Source organism: Chenopodium album, chromosome 7, assembly GCF_948465745.1.
Source record: "Chenopodium album chromosome 7, dcCheAlbu1.1, whole genome shotgun sequence".
Taxonomy (NCBI): domain Eukaryota; kingdom Viridiplantae; phylum Streptophyta; class Magnoliopsida; order Caryophyllales; family Amaranthaceae; genus Chenopodium; species Chenopodium album.
In genome coordinates this window covers 71,205,450-71,222,081 of record NC_137840.1, presented here as the reverse complement: position 1 = coordinate 71,222,081, position 16,632 = coordinate 71,205,450, and the positions used below count along the sequence as shown (strand labels likewise).

Sequence of the window (16,632 nt, the reverse complement as noted above, 5' to 3'; positions counted from 1 at the left end):
AAATCTTACTAATCTTAGACCTTGTTTAGTTGACATGGGAATTTGTCAACCAAACAAGTACTCAGTATAGTAGTATAAAGAGTGACAAATTATATTATGAAATAATTTTTAAATTTATTTAAGATTCAATATTTGGATATTTGAAAGACTAGCTAAAGCTGAAAATTAAGTTTGGATAAGATTTAGTTTAATGCAAGAAATTTACAACAATGAATTTAGTAACAATAGTCAATAGGTAGCATTATTACTCTATATATTACACAATCCTAACTTTTATTGCATGACTCAACCCCATTACAAATCAGTAATGTTAAATTATTTATCACATTAAACTAATTGATAGTATAATCGTGTATGATCTTAAGAATCCAAAACTAAGGCATAAAATGATTCACCACCTTACATATCCCGGCCTATGTAATGACCTTTGATTGCCACATCCAAGCTAGATTCTGCCTCACATTAAATATATTGAGAAGCTAAGACCTAACAACAAACAATCCAAATAGGCGCTACTTTCAAATAATAATTATTTTGTGTTCCATTAATTACTACTTGTATTTTGTTACAACCAACTATTAACGTATTAGTTTTGATATTTGATACAGAATACTATAGTTTTTCTTTATCCAAGTTATATGGTCGTCCATGATCAATCACCCTCTAAAAAAAATCACCTCAAAAATTAGATAGAAGGTGGTTTGTAACTTTTTGTACAACAATAGGTCAACAGTGCAAAATATTCTTTAGCATAAAATTAAATCAAACTTACTACAAGAACTGAACTATATACCCTGATGTTACAAGTAGCAATAAGAGAGGACCATTTCTAAGACACCAAACATAAACAAACCAATTGGGTAAACTGTTTGTTCAAAGTACACATGTCAGACAATCAAACTATGAACTCGTGCACTTAACCAAAAAAATTTAGTAAACAAAAAATGTGGACCGTCCAATTATATGGAATCATAATGAACTTTATATTATATAGTTTAATAATTACAAGTATATTTGTAAAAATATGCATGTAGGGTGTAATGCTTATCCAAAGTTGTAATTTGCTACCAATATTTGTGGGTGTGGTGGTTGTTACACTACCCTTTTGAACAATCATATGATCCATAATTTTGATAATTAATCACAAAGAGAAAGAGTTGGCATTTTGGTTTGTTTTTAAATATTGTTTTAAACGATAAAAACAGGGGAAAAAGCCGAGTGAACCTTCCCTAGAGTCTAATAAGTCTATAAAAGGATATTTAAATTATTTATTTAATTAAATTAAATTAATTAATAGATCGTGCCCTTATTTTTTAGGTACTTGGCCCTTATATTTTAGGAAAGGAACTATCCAATTTACATTACAAGTGTCAAGAAATCTAGAATTTTAATTTGGTTGTTTGAATTTTATGTTCTTGTCTTTGTTTTGTACTTATTAGATTTTCCTATGGTACTTTTACTTTTCTTTAAGTGAATTCTCTAATGATTGTTTATGTTTCCTCTAGAATGTAATTAGAGTGTTAAACTTTGTTCTACTCGGTTTATTTAAATAGTTTTAACTGTACAAACCATGTATTTTAATTGTGGTATCAGATATATTGTACTTACGTGCTAAATCTAACAAGATCTCACGTGTTAATTATTATTACGGAGTATTATTTTTACCTAGATCAATTATGTTTTGAAATAATATCAAACAATTGTCTGTATCAAATTGGATATGTTCAAATGGACAGGCCATGCACCATCATGTACGATACAACTCATTTCCAGCTTCAATCATTGGAAGGGGCAATGAAATCTACCTGTACGGCTGTACCATAAATTTTCAATTTACACTATTATGTAATGCTCAATACCTTTAATAATTAGTTATACTTCTTCTCTGGATAATAAATCATATTGCGATATTTTTTTTAACAATACTAAATTCTTTATAAACTACTTCGTAATAAGTGTGAGAGACGAAATTTATTATCCAGAGGTAGAATTGCTAATTTATGTTGTCAATGGACGAATTTTCACCTCGCTATAGGCTTTAGGCATGGTAGCCTTTATATTATACTTATGAAAAATCTACTAATAATGTCACTACTGAAAGTTAGATAGACTAGCTAAATTACAATCTTGATACTACTAATAAATTAATTTTGGTATAATTTACAATTGAGTTTGGTGAAAAAGGTCAAATATACAAGTCTTAAATTAGCTTATAGATATGTTGATTTTTTGCATAATTACAACTTTTCCATAATATACAATTAAGAAAAAGCAAGAAACTAACACTTTTATTTAAGACCCTTTTATCCAAACACATTAGTTAGCTGTCATGCATAACATTCAAATTAGACAAAATTTAAACTTTATTTTAATAGTTACCTACAAATCTGCTTCCTGATTCCTAGCAAGTGAAGAAAAGATGTTGCTAATTGTTGTTATATTATGATATTAAATTCAGTTTAAGCCTAAAGTCTACTAATTATCCAACATTTAGAAGACCCTAATATACACAATTACAATGTAACGCATTAATTAATTAGTACATCGACCTACCTTTTCTGTACATATTTAGCTACTACATTACTTGTACATGAGGAAATTTAGCTAGCTGTGTAGTTGCTGGATAATGGACACCAAACTCAATCTTAAATATGCTCTAACAATATTTTTTAATTAATCATGCTTCGTAATTTTGATTATTCGTTTACACGTGTAACTTGTAAAGATAAGTTATTCTCTTGGATTGCATATTGCATAGGCTTGATAATTGATATAATTAGTGAATAAAGTTGGCAATTTTTACAACGTTTGTATTTATACAAATCATATCTAGTTTGTGTCAAATTCTAGTTTGTAATTTTAGATTATAAGATATATGGACTAAATCACTAAATTGATTTGGGCTCGAGTTCATTTCGTGCTTGCATCATGTGCCCTAAAACTCAATACGTATTGAGTTCGATATTGTCACCTTTTGAAAAAAAGTTCAGGGTTGCTTTTGAATGCATTAGACTAATTAACATGTTAGGGCATGTTCTCTTTAGCTTATTTTCAGTTCAATTTAGTTGAGTTAAGCTTTAATCAGTTTAATTAGTTCCTAATTTCCTTCTCTCATAAAATATTCAGTTCAGTTAAGTTCATAAAATCAGAACCGACACTTAGTGCAACATAATTCTCAATGTCAGTAAAATTCACTTGTAAGTTGTAATTTGTAATTGGTGATTAATTGATAACTATTAAGCTATGGAGTAGTAAATAAAGGAACCTAGCTATTTACATATGCATCATAGTTTCATGCCAAAAAACCATAAAAGTAAGATAAAACAAATACTATGTACGAAGTCCCTACCTTATAAAAAGTTCAAAACAACTCTTATGAATAGTGTGATGACTTTTTTACCCCTAAAAATGTTTATGTACCCATATACTCATTTATGTCATATTAACTCTTATACTTCCCGTATTTATTCTTCTTAGCTTCTTTAGTGTTCCTTCCCTTTCAACTTCCAACGCCCAAAGTTATTTTTCTTCTAACGTTAGAAGGCAAAACTATTTAACCTGATAACAGTCCTCTTCAAGGGATGGGGGAATAGGCTGGATATAATCCACTTTGTTACTATTTTCATTAAACCCCCCCCCCCCACACACACACACACAAATCCATCGAATTTAATTACCTCATCACCTAATTAGACATTTTTCTTCTAAAACTTTCTCCGTTAACTTTTAGTTGCAACATTTTAACTTTCACGCCTGTGAATACATAATTTCAATCTCTTGTATCTCACATTATACATAGACATGTAAAAAATATAAAGATTAAATATTTAAAATATATATATATATATATATATATATATATATATATATATCGAGATGAATCTAATAAGATCCCACATGACTATTTTGCCTAAAATAAGTCAATAAAAATAAAGATCAATCATTAAAAAAAAAATGAAAAATGTATATATATTTTAAAGTGTGCAACTAAAAGTGATGGGTGATGTATATTATAATTCACAACAAAAGTCATATTGCACCATAAAAACCTTATAACTAAAAAGTGAATAGTGTATAGTATATATTTTCAAGTGTTATTTCCGTACGTACGCAAAGATATGATTTTCAATAATTTATTTATTAGTATATGCGTTCAAAAGCCTAGCCACTAATTAAGTTTTGGGTGTCATGACAAGCTATCACAACTTGACCGTAAACATCGAATATGTGGCGCACAACGTGCGCGTAAGCTCCCCTAGTATATATAAAGTTAGAAGCTAATTGTCTTCAAAAAAAAAAAAAAAAAGGGTTAGAAATTAATATATAGGTAAAAACGTAACTTGTCCTCCTTAATTCTAATAACTACATTCTATGCAAATATTCGTTTTTTTACAAAGACTAGAATAGACCCAGTCTACAATAACTTATTGTAGATCCAACCATCTTGTATACCACACGAATGTGATTATATCATACGAGATGTGATTATATTACTACCAAAGTGATTATATCATGTTGAATACAAAGACTAGAATAGATCCGGTCTACAATAACTTATTGTAGACCCAACCATCTTGTATACCACACGAATGTGATTATATCATACGAGATGTGATTATATTACTACCAAAGTGATTATATCATTTTGAAACTGTTATGTAAATTTATAACTCAAAAGGTGAATTTATCATTATAAAAAGTACTATCAAATAGTAAATTACATCATTCAAAACATGATTTTTAAATTTTATCATCCTAAAGATAATTATATTATCTCATTAAATGGTTTAATATGAGATTATATAATTCAAAATATGATCACAAATAGATAATTATATCATCTAAAAAAGTGATTATATCATCCAGAATGTGATTATATTATTTAAAAGTGTCAAATTTTGGGTCTACAAGAATTTACTGTAGACCAGGTCCATACAAGACCAATTGTTCTTTTTTTTTTATTTTTATTTATTTTTTTAACTTGCAACAATTTATTTGGACTTTGAGGATTGGACCAAACATCTTACTCATGACTTGTAAGGTCATATGCGTCCAAGTTGAAGTAACAATGGCCCAACTTTATAAACTGCCCAGCCCAAAGAGCAGGCCCATGTTCTACAAAATCTGGATCTTAATAAGGTAAGAGCCCAATCAAAACGTTGTTTCATTTCGTATCACTGTTTATTAGAACAATTTTCAAATGTGTACAATAGATTATTGTACATGTTAATAGTTCATACTGTAAAATTTTCAAATGTATACAAATACATTGTACAAGGGTGTTAATGTAATCTTTTAATTATCCTTAATTTTTGTTTCATTGTTAATTCGTGTAATTTGGATTGGACAACCGCTTTTTAACCTCGAAAATAGTGCCCAATTTTCCACACTCGAGTCTGGATCTGTCACCTCCCACCTAAGAATTGCATAAAAGATAAAACACGTTTAAAATGTATCATTAAGTCGATCCACTAATCAATTTGTTAGTAAAAAAATTAACGTTACACAGTAAAATTTCCAATGGTTTAAAAAAAAAAAGTAAAATTTCCAATTCTTGCTAGGAGGACTTACTTGTAAGTGGTGATTAACCGGTAAATGAACAAAAGCATCATTGTTCTAGCTAAATTCATGCCTAGACATGTTCTTCCTCCCGCGCCAAAAGCTAAGAAAGTGTATGGTTTTGGTTTATTCTGCGTAATAAACAACACAAATGACTCAGTTGTTGTACGTATCAAGGCACGTACATACACCTTTTTCGGTGTTTGTAAAAACTGATTGAAAGCTGAGTATAAGAGAGTACACAAGTGAATGTTGAAAGGAAATCTTACATCAAACCTAGATGGAATGAATTTACAAGGATTTTTATGTATGGTAGGATCAAAGTGTATAGCTCTAGCATCGACGTTAACATTCCATCCTTTCTTGATTGTATATCCTATATCAAGTAAATTAGTAAATTATATAACATGTATGTATTATGTATGTCCTTAATTTAAGGTAGACTAACCTAAGATGTTGCAGTCGCGAAGAGCAACTCTTGGGAACCATGGTACTATTGATGCCATCCTCAAGCTTTCTTTTACTACCTGAATTATTATACCATTCATTAATTAATAAAAGTCCTTATGACAAGATTTTTTTAATCATATTTAAAACGAGACAATTTTTAAGGGACATCTCAAAAAAAAATATCTATCGGACTAATTTAAACAGCTAACAAAAGAGGGCAGAATAGTACTTTGGCAGCATATGTCATTTCATTTAGATCTTCTAATGTAAGGGAGGATTTGTTTGCAACTCTTTTATGTAAGCTGAGTACTTCATCCTGTTAGAATAAAGATATTTTATAACATAAATAAAAGTATGGTTTGTTGTACATTTACAATATTACAAGGTCAATTTTATAACTATTTAAGTTATTTAACTCAAGCATAATCCATCATACATAGTAAGATTGTATATACCTCTACAACTTGTAGTACTCCTTGATTTTCATCCAAGTATTTCACCATCCATGTCATCGCGCTTGCTGTGGTGTCCTGACCTACATTTTTAATTTATTTACACATCATTAAATATATAATTTCTTAATTGTTTTGCTTATTTCACTCATTGAAGAATTACCTGCAATTATCATGGTTAAGATGTTATCTTTGATTTGTGCATCAGTTAAGCTTGGCTCTGAGTCAGAAGAGCATGGTTCGTGATTTTTTCCTAGAAGCAAGTATTGTAGAAAATCTTTATTATCATGACCATAAGGAATTTGTGTCGAATGTCTTGCTCTTCTCTCTTGAATCATCTTCTCTAGCAAGTTCATAATTCTTTTCCTTGCCTACATTTGCAATTTATCTCAATTTCATACCGCGGACTAGGGGCTTGCCCTTGAATAGAGGCTAGCTACCGAGGGGAGCAAGGGCCTAGGAGAGGGGTTAAGGCCGAGGACCGGGGTTAATATAAGCTGCTACAAAGGTTTAGAAAGTTTACCTTAAGACCTTTGCTGAAAGTAGTCCAGGGTAAATTCAAAGGAAATGCAAGCATTCCATGACAAACCCAAGCAACATCCTTTTGTAGCATAGATAGCTCACTTCCATCTTCTAAACTTAGTAGCATTTTACACATTGCCTTGAAGGTTATCTGCCAAATTCATAGACCAAGCCCATTAGTTTTCATTATTTGTTCAACTTAGACTAAAGGCCCAATTATTTAACATCTAACTTTTGGTAAACCTGGCCCACTTTAATAAGCCCAATGTTAAAAAAAATTTAAATTTGAAAATTTTTAAGCCCAAGTAGCAAGTAGTCTTGCATCATATTGGTTTAGTGCAGTAAAATACTTGACTAATTTCAGAGTTTTCAACAATAAGTTACAAAGTGTTCTCATATTTTGTTCACCTTATTTTCATTTATTTAAGGTTTTATAAGTTTTATGAAGGTGAGTTTGGCGAAAATAAATTTTGATAAAGGTTATATATCCATAGTTCAAATTACAAGTAAAACAAGTTTTAATAAGATTTGACATGTTCAGATAAATAAAAATCAGTTGAATAAAACATATTTAAAGCACGTGTAGCCAAAATTCCTTTTTTGAGTATGAGATTATACAAGAATAACTTTATGCATAAAATTGTGCACGGGCCAAATCGATACAACCAATATGACTGAAACAAATTCGAATTCATCAACCATAAATTATATTGGAATCATAATTATTATGGTATACATTGTACATTTATCATAACTAAAATTCGAAAGCATATATGAAAGACTTGATTCAAAGTTTCATTTACGTCATGTCTAGGGCATACTCAAAAGCAATTTATATATATATTCCATAACTTTTCAATGTTTATTCCATAAAAAGTAACATAGTTAAATCTTGAACTAAATAAAAAAAATAGCTTCATAAATATGATTTCAAATAGGTCAAAATGATTCTTATATATTATTCTAAGATATATAGATGTTACAAAAAGAATAGTCAATGATTTGATCATACCTTAAGTGCTTGATCAAGTATGATCACATTTCCTGTATTTTTCCAAGAGTTGAGAGAATCTACAACCAATTGATCAAATTGCTTGGTGAAATCAGCAATCGAATTTGAGTTAAACAAGTCAAGAAGATGTCTTCGAATTAGCTTGTGAGTTTGATGTGATGCACAAAGTAGGCTTTCTGACCCAATTACTTCTCCAATTGACCTAATATACTTCTTTGTAAATTTTCCCAAATCATTGCTTAATATTTCCTTGGCTGATTCCGTGCTTGCCACAAACACATGTGTCTCCCCAAATATGTGCGTTTTAAAACAATTACCATACCTACTCGAGGAAAAATAAAATTGGATATAAAAGAATAATTACATTCATGATTTATATATAATCAGGCCAGATAGGTACGCGTGTGCATTTTTTAGATGACTATTTCCATTAAATAAAAAGTAATTGTAGAGTTTTGAAGTATACCTGAGATGGCGAGCTTGAACAAAGCTATAAAAACCTTGTTTGCTATAAATTGCTGCAATGAATTGTAAGGTTTCTCCAATATAAGGGAGTAATCCCCTACTTCCAGGTGGAAAATTTATACTTAATTCTCCATTTTTACCATCATTATGATTAATTAACCATAACTTTTTCATCAAATAACCAATTAGCAATAAAATGAGAACAAATAGGTAGAATCCCAAAGCCATAATTCTTCTAATAATTTGCTCTAATATGAAATAGTTATTTGATTATTTGGAAGTTATGCTTTGTTATTCTTGATCACTCATTGACATATATGCATTTAAATTTAAATTTAATATGATATTTGATTATATTAAAGTTATGATATAGTTTTAATTAAAGGTGGTTCAATTTAACGATGGAAGAAAGGCCACGTTAATTAAGGGAGATGATGGGTGTTGTGATCTTGGCCTGCACATTGCTGTTTAATGTTCTCCACTATAGTTAGTGGGCTACTAAAATTGAATAATTGATTGCTTCTTTTTATCAATTCTTTGCTTTTGTTCAATTAATTACTAGTCACTGATTAATTTCAATTTTGATGTGAAGAAACGCAATACAGAATAAGTAAGAGTACTATTTGTTAGGAATTCAAGAATGGATTGTAAGCATCATCATTTCTAATAAGCCCTGCTTTACCTAATATAAGGTACGACTTCACATGGTCTGGGTCATGCCTGGACCAACTTTTTTTTGAAAAATTAGACTTATCATCTTTTTAAGATATTCACCGTACAAACTGGTGTATATGTCACGTATATAATTATACTTTTTTTTTTTTGCTATACTTTATAAATTTAACAATATACTCCATATATCGAAATCTTCAACCAAATTAGAGATTGAATATCATCAAATGGCTAATTTATTAAACATTTCATAGCAACACATTCAATTTAAAACTACTATTACAAGAACAAAAATAAGCAAATCTTAAGCCGCACAAATGAAGTTTAAGCTAACTTGCAATCCAAGGAAAGAACTAAAATACTAGCTATGTAAGTAAGAGGTAACCTTCTAAGCATGTAAGGTAAAGCTAATTAATTTCTAATTAAGGAAACAACTAAACTAATCATTGTGGAATTACGGTTATTAATAAAGTGATCTTCCAAAATCTTGATATACCTTTGAAAAAGATCATCCATAATATTTTTCCCAAAGTAATGCTCCAACATAGACTCAACCACAGCTCTATGTATCTTGGCTACTCTTTCACCCTTGGCGAGCGCCGCCTTGCATAAACTATGTTCATCAGACTGGTTGTTGCTGATCAGTTTTACGTCTCCATCCCATTCCACTTCAACAGCTTCGAAACGATGCCCGGAAAATGATGATTCTTCTTCTACTAATTGTTTAACTTCTTCTAGGCATGGTGCATAATATGGCACATTGAAATTATCCACTTTATCCTCTTCAATCAACCCCTACATTAGTTCATCATACGTGCATGTTGTACTTGTTAGTATTTATTTACAATAATATGTAGAACAATTCATAATTATGTACAAAATAACAAAAAGTGGTGAGATTTGAAACTTAGGTTAATTAAGGCCAGGGTTTGTTCTATTACACTCATTTTGTCCTAAGTTTATTTATTCTATTTTTTTACTAGAAGAAATTGTGTGAACTCTTATATGAAATTATCTAAAATTGTTGTAATATGTTATGTTTAACCATATGCTTGTAAATAATTTTGTTGAAATAATTTAAAATAATTTGAGCATAATAGGGTCTAATTAAATTAACTTGCATCCACATGTTTATTAATGCATGTGAAGTTTTTAAATCTTCAATAACCATTTAGACTCATTATAGTGAGTTAATCATTTTAATTTTTTGGTTTCAACTATTTTTTTTTTTTTTTTTTTTTGGCAATATAGAAAAAAATGCTAACATTTATAGAATTGTTATGGACTAAATTAATACTAATTAAATACGAGTATATTAACAATAAATCACTGAACTATAATTAAGTTTTTATGATAGTTAGAGTTCTACTCTCGATTTCAGGTGATCCTGAGATGTATGATTTTGTCGTCCATTCTGAATACTACCAGATATGTTCTATTCATACTTAAATGTCGTACGTAAGTGGTAAGCAAAACCTATAAAAACTAACCTCAGAAACCATGGTGTTAAAGCTCCTGGCAATCAACTCCCAAGGATAGAAATTATGTTCAGAAGTAGGATTATTGGACCTACTACCCATAAATGTTAACACCATACGCCCCCCTGAAATCACTTCTTCTGCACGACATTTCAAAAATGAAAGGAAATCCTTTCTAAATTGTAATTTATATGCATTTATCACTTCATTTGGGCTGGTCATTGACATGTATATCTTTCCTTTGTTTAGCATCTTTGCGTTATCTTTGTCATCCAAACCCGCTGGAACCTGCAAATTAAATTAAATCGATTTTCAATAGATGATACATGACTATGCTATATATGAGTTGCATATAAGTATTAATATGAGTATATGTATATGACTATACAAATACAATTTTCTATATTAGTTTTTATATTAGTAATTATACACGGTCGATTAATCTGTCACACAAGCAAATATACAGAGGTTTTTTTTAAAAAAAAAAAATTTTATTATTATTATTATTATTATTATTATTATTATTATTATTATTATTATTATTATTATTATTATTATTATTATAGGTTCCCAATTAGATGGAGCATAATCTTAAATAAAGGAGTACATATAACATTATAACATGATACTTCGTATAAAATATCAATTAAACTTAGTGTCGCGTCATTGTCTTATATATACCCTAAGGGTCTGTTCTCTTACGTTGAAATTCAGTTCAGTTCAGTTCAGCTCAGCTCAGTTCAGTTCAGTTCAACTCCTAATTTCCTTCTCTTATAAAATATTCATTTCAGTTTAGTTCAGTTCAGTTTAGTTCAGCTCAGTTCAGTTCAGTTCAGCTAAGTTGAGTTCAGTCAATGAGAACAGGCCCTAAGGCCCCAACTTGTATTACTGTGTAAATTACTTATATTCATCAATAAAAATTAATCTTCAAAAGAGATGGTGCTTATAATTAGTTAACAAATTGAAGAAAATATTAGGTGTTATGTACCAAGTTTAAGGGCCTGTTCACATTTATTTAATTTCAGTTCAGTTCAGCTCCAATCAGTTCAGTTCAACTTTTAATTTAATTTCTCTCTCTCATAAAATAATCATTTCAGCTCAGTTCAGTTCTGTTCAACTCCAATCAGTTCAGTTCAGCTTCAATCGGTTCATTTCAATTTAGTTCAGCTCAATTCAGTAAATGTGAACATGCTTTAAATTTAAACTTCAATTCGTACTCCATAGTCCATACATAGGTTTCTTGGGATTTATTTTATTTTTTAATTTAATTTAATTTTTATTATTTTGTGGGGGTAAAAACATAGGTATCTAAGATACCTTTTAAGATAGGTTTCGAATGGCTATTGATGAATAACTGAATAAGTACATCAATATTTTTAATAATTGTGAATGTTGTGTGTTTGTGGTGGGTGGTCCAACAACAATTGTGAATACAAATTACAAAACATATGTATATCAACAGTTGATAGACGGGCATTAGTATTACGGAGTAATTACTAGTACGATACATGAATAGGGACACTTCCAAATTTGATAGCAAAAAAGCAAAGATACATATGATTCATAATTCACGTTCCTAACTTTGTAAGATTTGTAAGGATAATGTTGTTGGTGTGGTTATTTTATGCAACGTTTTTTTTTTTTTTTTTTTTTTTTTTTTTTTTTTTTTTTTTTTTTTAATAATCGATGTTTTGGGTTTTTTTTTCATGGAACAAAAATATATACGATTATATATATATATATATATATATATATATATATATATATATATATATATATATATATATATATAGATGACTTATGAGTTTATGATGATGTTGACAGGTAGTCACGATTATTCAATTTTGTTTATTAAGCTATGTATAGTTTTTTTCTTTAATTTTAACAAATTTTCATTCCCATACAAAACTATTAAACCGTTATTTTCTTCTCAATTAATTCTTATTATTTTCATCTAAACTAAATCTTTAGCATTATTATACTTTTCATATGCACAATACTCCATAAGTAACTATTCCTTCCACTTCAAAATAACTGACATGTTACACGTAGTTTAAGAAAATGATAAGGTAGGAAACCATAAAATTAAATTGTTTAATGTAAAGTAAAGTTATTAGATTTAACTAGCCTTCTGGCCCGTGCAATGCACGGGTTAGGAAATATCAGTTAAGTCATTATAGGGTATAATATGTAATCAGAAAAATTTTATTAAGAGATAAGTGAGGAAATATCAGCAAGTCATTATAGGATATAATATGTAATCGGAAACATGATTAAAGAAATTAAAATTTTGGAACTTTAATAGAAAAAAGAGGCTTAAATAGAAGGTGGAAGGGCTAAAATTAAAGACAGAATAGGAAAAGGTTGAATTAAAGGGGAGAGATGAAGTGTGTATGAATGATGAAGTATAAGTTTAATGAAAGAATTAAAAAAAAAATAGTGTAATAAAAAAATTAATAGTGTAAGATGACATGTGGCACTATGGTTAGAGAAGTGTAATAGAATGGATGGGGACATGTGTCTTTCTTAGTTTCTTGGTTATACTTTTTAAATACTAAGTATAGATATAGATTTATACTTCGTACGAAATATTGTAATATTTAAAAGGTGACATAAACTTATTAATGAGCTATGGTGAATATGATAAATATAGTTCAATGATGGATAAGAGGTCGATCTCTTACATTTAATTTTAAAATAGACAAAAGAGGATAAGATATCAATTAATTATTTCGAAACGAAGTAATTTATAAATGATAGTGTGTCAAATATTAATTAGAAATAGTCTAACCTGAGAGAGCCAATGCAAGCTAGAAGAAGAGTGGACAAAGTGCAAAGTCTTGTTTGGAAGCAACCTCCCATAAAAACTTCCAGGAAGACCAGCTACAAAACATGAACACGGCTCGAATTCACCGCCTTTTTCTTCTTTCAACTTGTTTTGAAAATTAGAGAGTGATCCAAACACCCCATTGAAGTCATTTCCTGGTAAGTCATTCAAAAACACCATAAACTTGGGTGATGATGAATGTCCCTCCATCTTCCGGCATCTTGCATTAACCATGTTGATTATCTCCGACACCGCCCCTAGGGCTGTTGGGCCTGATGAACAACCGAGGTCGGCGATGACCATGGTCTCTGGTAACTCATTGCTTAAGTAGCCTTGTATGGCTTCTTCAACAAATGATTTTGTTAGGGATAATATCTTGTTCTGAAAGTAAAAAAAAAAAAAAAAAATTAGTTAATTAAAGACTTTTCAACGTAACCAAAAAAAAAATAACCTTTTCAACGAATGGGAGACATGAAGCTGATCTATCGTACACATATTTTCAATCCTAACCACTAGGTCAAGAGGTGACCCTATTGGCTCCTTTTTACTTGTTATTTACATGATTACATCGTTATATTTTTAGCAATTACAATATTATTCATTTTGACACCTATATTCATCAAGAAAACAAATTTTAAATATTAATAAAAAATATATATAAAAAGGACAGTTTTCAAATTACTGTAATAAAATTGTGGCCATTGTATGTAACTGAGTGAATCACAACCCTCTGATTAATAAAATTCATCATATCCATCCATTAGTTGACTTTAAAATACGGTTAAAAAAAAAAATCAACTTTTTTAATACCAGCCATTTTGGTCTGAAAGAAGGATGAAATTTCTAATTTATCATACTTGATGTTTTCAATTTTTTCATCTTTAATATCAATTGATTGGTTTCTTGAAAATTATAGACAAATTTCACATTTTTTTTAAATAGTATCATCTTCTTCTTTTTTCCTCCCTTTTTATGGTTTTCTTTAATGGAGGATGATTCATTTTTTGATAAAGTTGATGCAAAATTAATTATGGGCCTTGTAAAGTTGTAATATATAATGCGGTAATTAGGTTTATATTGTTTATAAACTATAATCAAATGTTGATTTTTAATTGAGATGGGAGAATCATTTGAGCTAAGAAATTTCAAGAATATGCATCAATGGCAAGGTTCATAAATTTTGCTTTGGAAACTGTACAACAATTTTTTTCTTCGTAATCAAGAAAAAAAAAATTAAAAATTAAAGTCGATTGAATGAATGGACAAGATTGAACATTAAAAATACATGGCCCAGATTAAAACTAATTACAATAGCTACTCGTACAATTTTATTGTAGCCATTGAATAGTAAAAAAAAATTTGCAAATATATTCATAGAGATAAAACAAATTGCAATTAAGAAATGACTTTTTTTTTTTTTTTTTTTTGAGGAAAGAAAATGAATTTTATTTGACATATATATATAGGGTATTACTCATATATGAATGGTAAAACAGTTAAAATGGGGAGTGTATATAATTACCTGAACAGTACAATTCTTTGCATAACTTTCTTCTCCTTGGCCTTTGTTCATGTGGAAAATTTGACGCATGTCCATTGTTGTCAACTCCATAAAAATAAATTAAAATTGTATAATGTGTTAAAACTAGAAGAAGAAATTAAATCAAGATAATTAATGTTAGTTGTTCTCCCTAATAAAATTATGTGGAGTAGAATGATCCTTCAAAAAAAAAAAAATACTAAAAACTAGAGTGGAACAAAGGAAGATGCTCAAATACTTCTTCCTTAGTGAATGGACTGAGGTTGAGGGAGTGACATTTTATAGGCAATGTCTACACCTAGTCAATTTCAAGTCAATTATAGTAGCCACAATATTGCCTCCAAAAGAATGAATAAAGAGTTGATCTAATTAATGCCCCTTTAAAAATAAAATAAAGTAAATAAATAACTCTAATTAAAGCAATGTTTAGTTTTCACTATTTAAGCATCCGTACTTATTTGCAGTTCATATAAGAACAAAATAAGGGTCTGTTCCGATTGACTGAACTCAGCTGAACTGAACTAAACTTATTAATTAGTGATTTTTAACTACGGATTAGTGATCTTTGATTATTTATTACTATACATATGTGTATATACAAATGTACATATTATTATTATTATTATTATTATTATTATTATTATTAATTATTGATTATTATTATTATTATTATTAATTATTGATTATTATTATTATTATTTATTGATTATTATTAGTATTATTATTATTGTTATTATTATTATTATTATTATTATTATTATTTATTGATGATTATTATTATTATTTATTGATTATTATTATTAGTATTATTATTTCAATTATTATTGTTATTATTATTATTATTATTTATTGATGATTATTATTATTATTATTATTATTATTTATTACTTATTGATTATTATTATTATTATTATTATTATTATTATTATTATTATTGTTAATATTATTATTGTTGTTGTTGTTGTTGTTGTTGTTGTTGTTGTCGTCGTTGTAATAAGAGCTTAAAAGAATGAAATTTGGCTTTATATCATTAGCAATATTATTAGACGTAAATTAAGAGCTGAACTGAACTGAACTGAACTGAACTGAACTGAGCTGAACTGAACTGAACTGAATTGAACTGAACTGAACTGAACTGAACTGAATTTCAACGGAAGAGAACAGGCCCTAAATTATAAGAAAAAATAAGTTCAAATCATACTTTATTACAGAGTATATTTTATTTCATTATACTGAGGGACATATATATTTAAAATATACACATTGATGTGTATAAATCTAATTAATAATAAGACTTTATTTTGCAGAACTAAAGACATAGTATATTATTATTTGTGATTATTGTTTTTTTTTTTTTGACGGGGATTATTGTTTATTGTTAGATTTTGTCTTTAGTTCTGCAATAAAAAATTATGAAAATTACATATATATATTAAAAAAAATACACATTGATGTGTATAAATCTATATATCTAATTAATAATAAGACCTCAATTGATTTTTTTTCCCCTTATTGATTATCGTACATATACGGTGAAAATTTACTCAAATCGGACATTTAGATCAAATAGAAAAAATCATTTCAGATTCAAATTAGATAAACAAAAGTAAGGTTAACCACTAAACTTAACATAGGCTAATTCATTAATAAAGATA

At 28.6% G+C, this 16,632-nt stretch overlaps 2 protein-coding genes across 2 annotated transcripts; both read right to left on the bottom strand.

Moving 5' to 3' along the window:
- Positions 1 to 5,130: 5,130 nt before the first annotated feature.
- On the bottom strand, positions 5,131 to 8,757 carry LOC145638344 (abscisic acid 8'-hydroxylase 1-like). Its single transcript, XM_081689313.1, has 10 exons — positions 8,462 to 8,757; positions 7,996 to 8,317; positions 6,985 to 7,134; positions 6,625 to 6,832; positions 6,465 to 6,544; positions 6,239 to 6,325; positions 6,008 to 6,086; positions 5,829 to 5,935; positions 5,572 to 5,690; positions 5,131 to 5,416 (listed from the first exon to the last, which is right to left on the bottom strand). Exons 1-10 carry the CDS (start codon positions 8,686 to 8,688, stop codon positions 5,296 to 5,298), a joined length of 1,500 nt encoding a protein of 499 aa, XP_081545439.1. The 5' UTR covers positions 8,689 to 8,757; the 3' UTR covers positions 5,131 to 5,295.
- Positions 8,758 to 9,338: 581 nt separating this feature from the next.
- On the bottom strand, positions 9,339 to 15,264 carry LOC145639403 (putative jasmonic acid carboxyl methyltransferase 2). Its single transcript, XM_081690640.1, has 4 exons — positions 14,960 to 15,264; positions 13,402 to 13,818; positions 10,623 to 10,898; positions 9,339 to 9,927 (listed from the first exon to the last, which is right to left on the bottom strand). Exons 1-4 carry the CDS (start codon positions 15,047 to 15,049, stop codon positions 9,544 to 9,546), a joined length of 1,167 nt encoding a protein of 388 aa, XP_081546766.1. The 5' UTR covers positions 15,050 to 15,264; the 3' UTR covers positions 9,339 to 9,543.
- Positions 15,265 to 16,632: the final 1,368 nt, after the last annotated feature.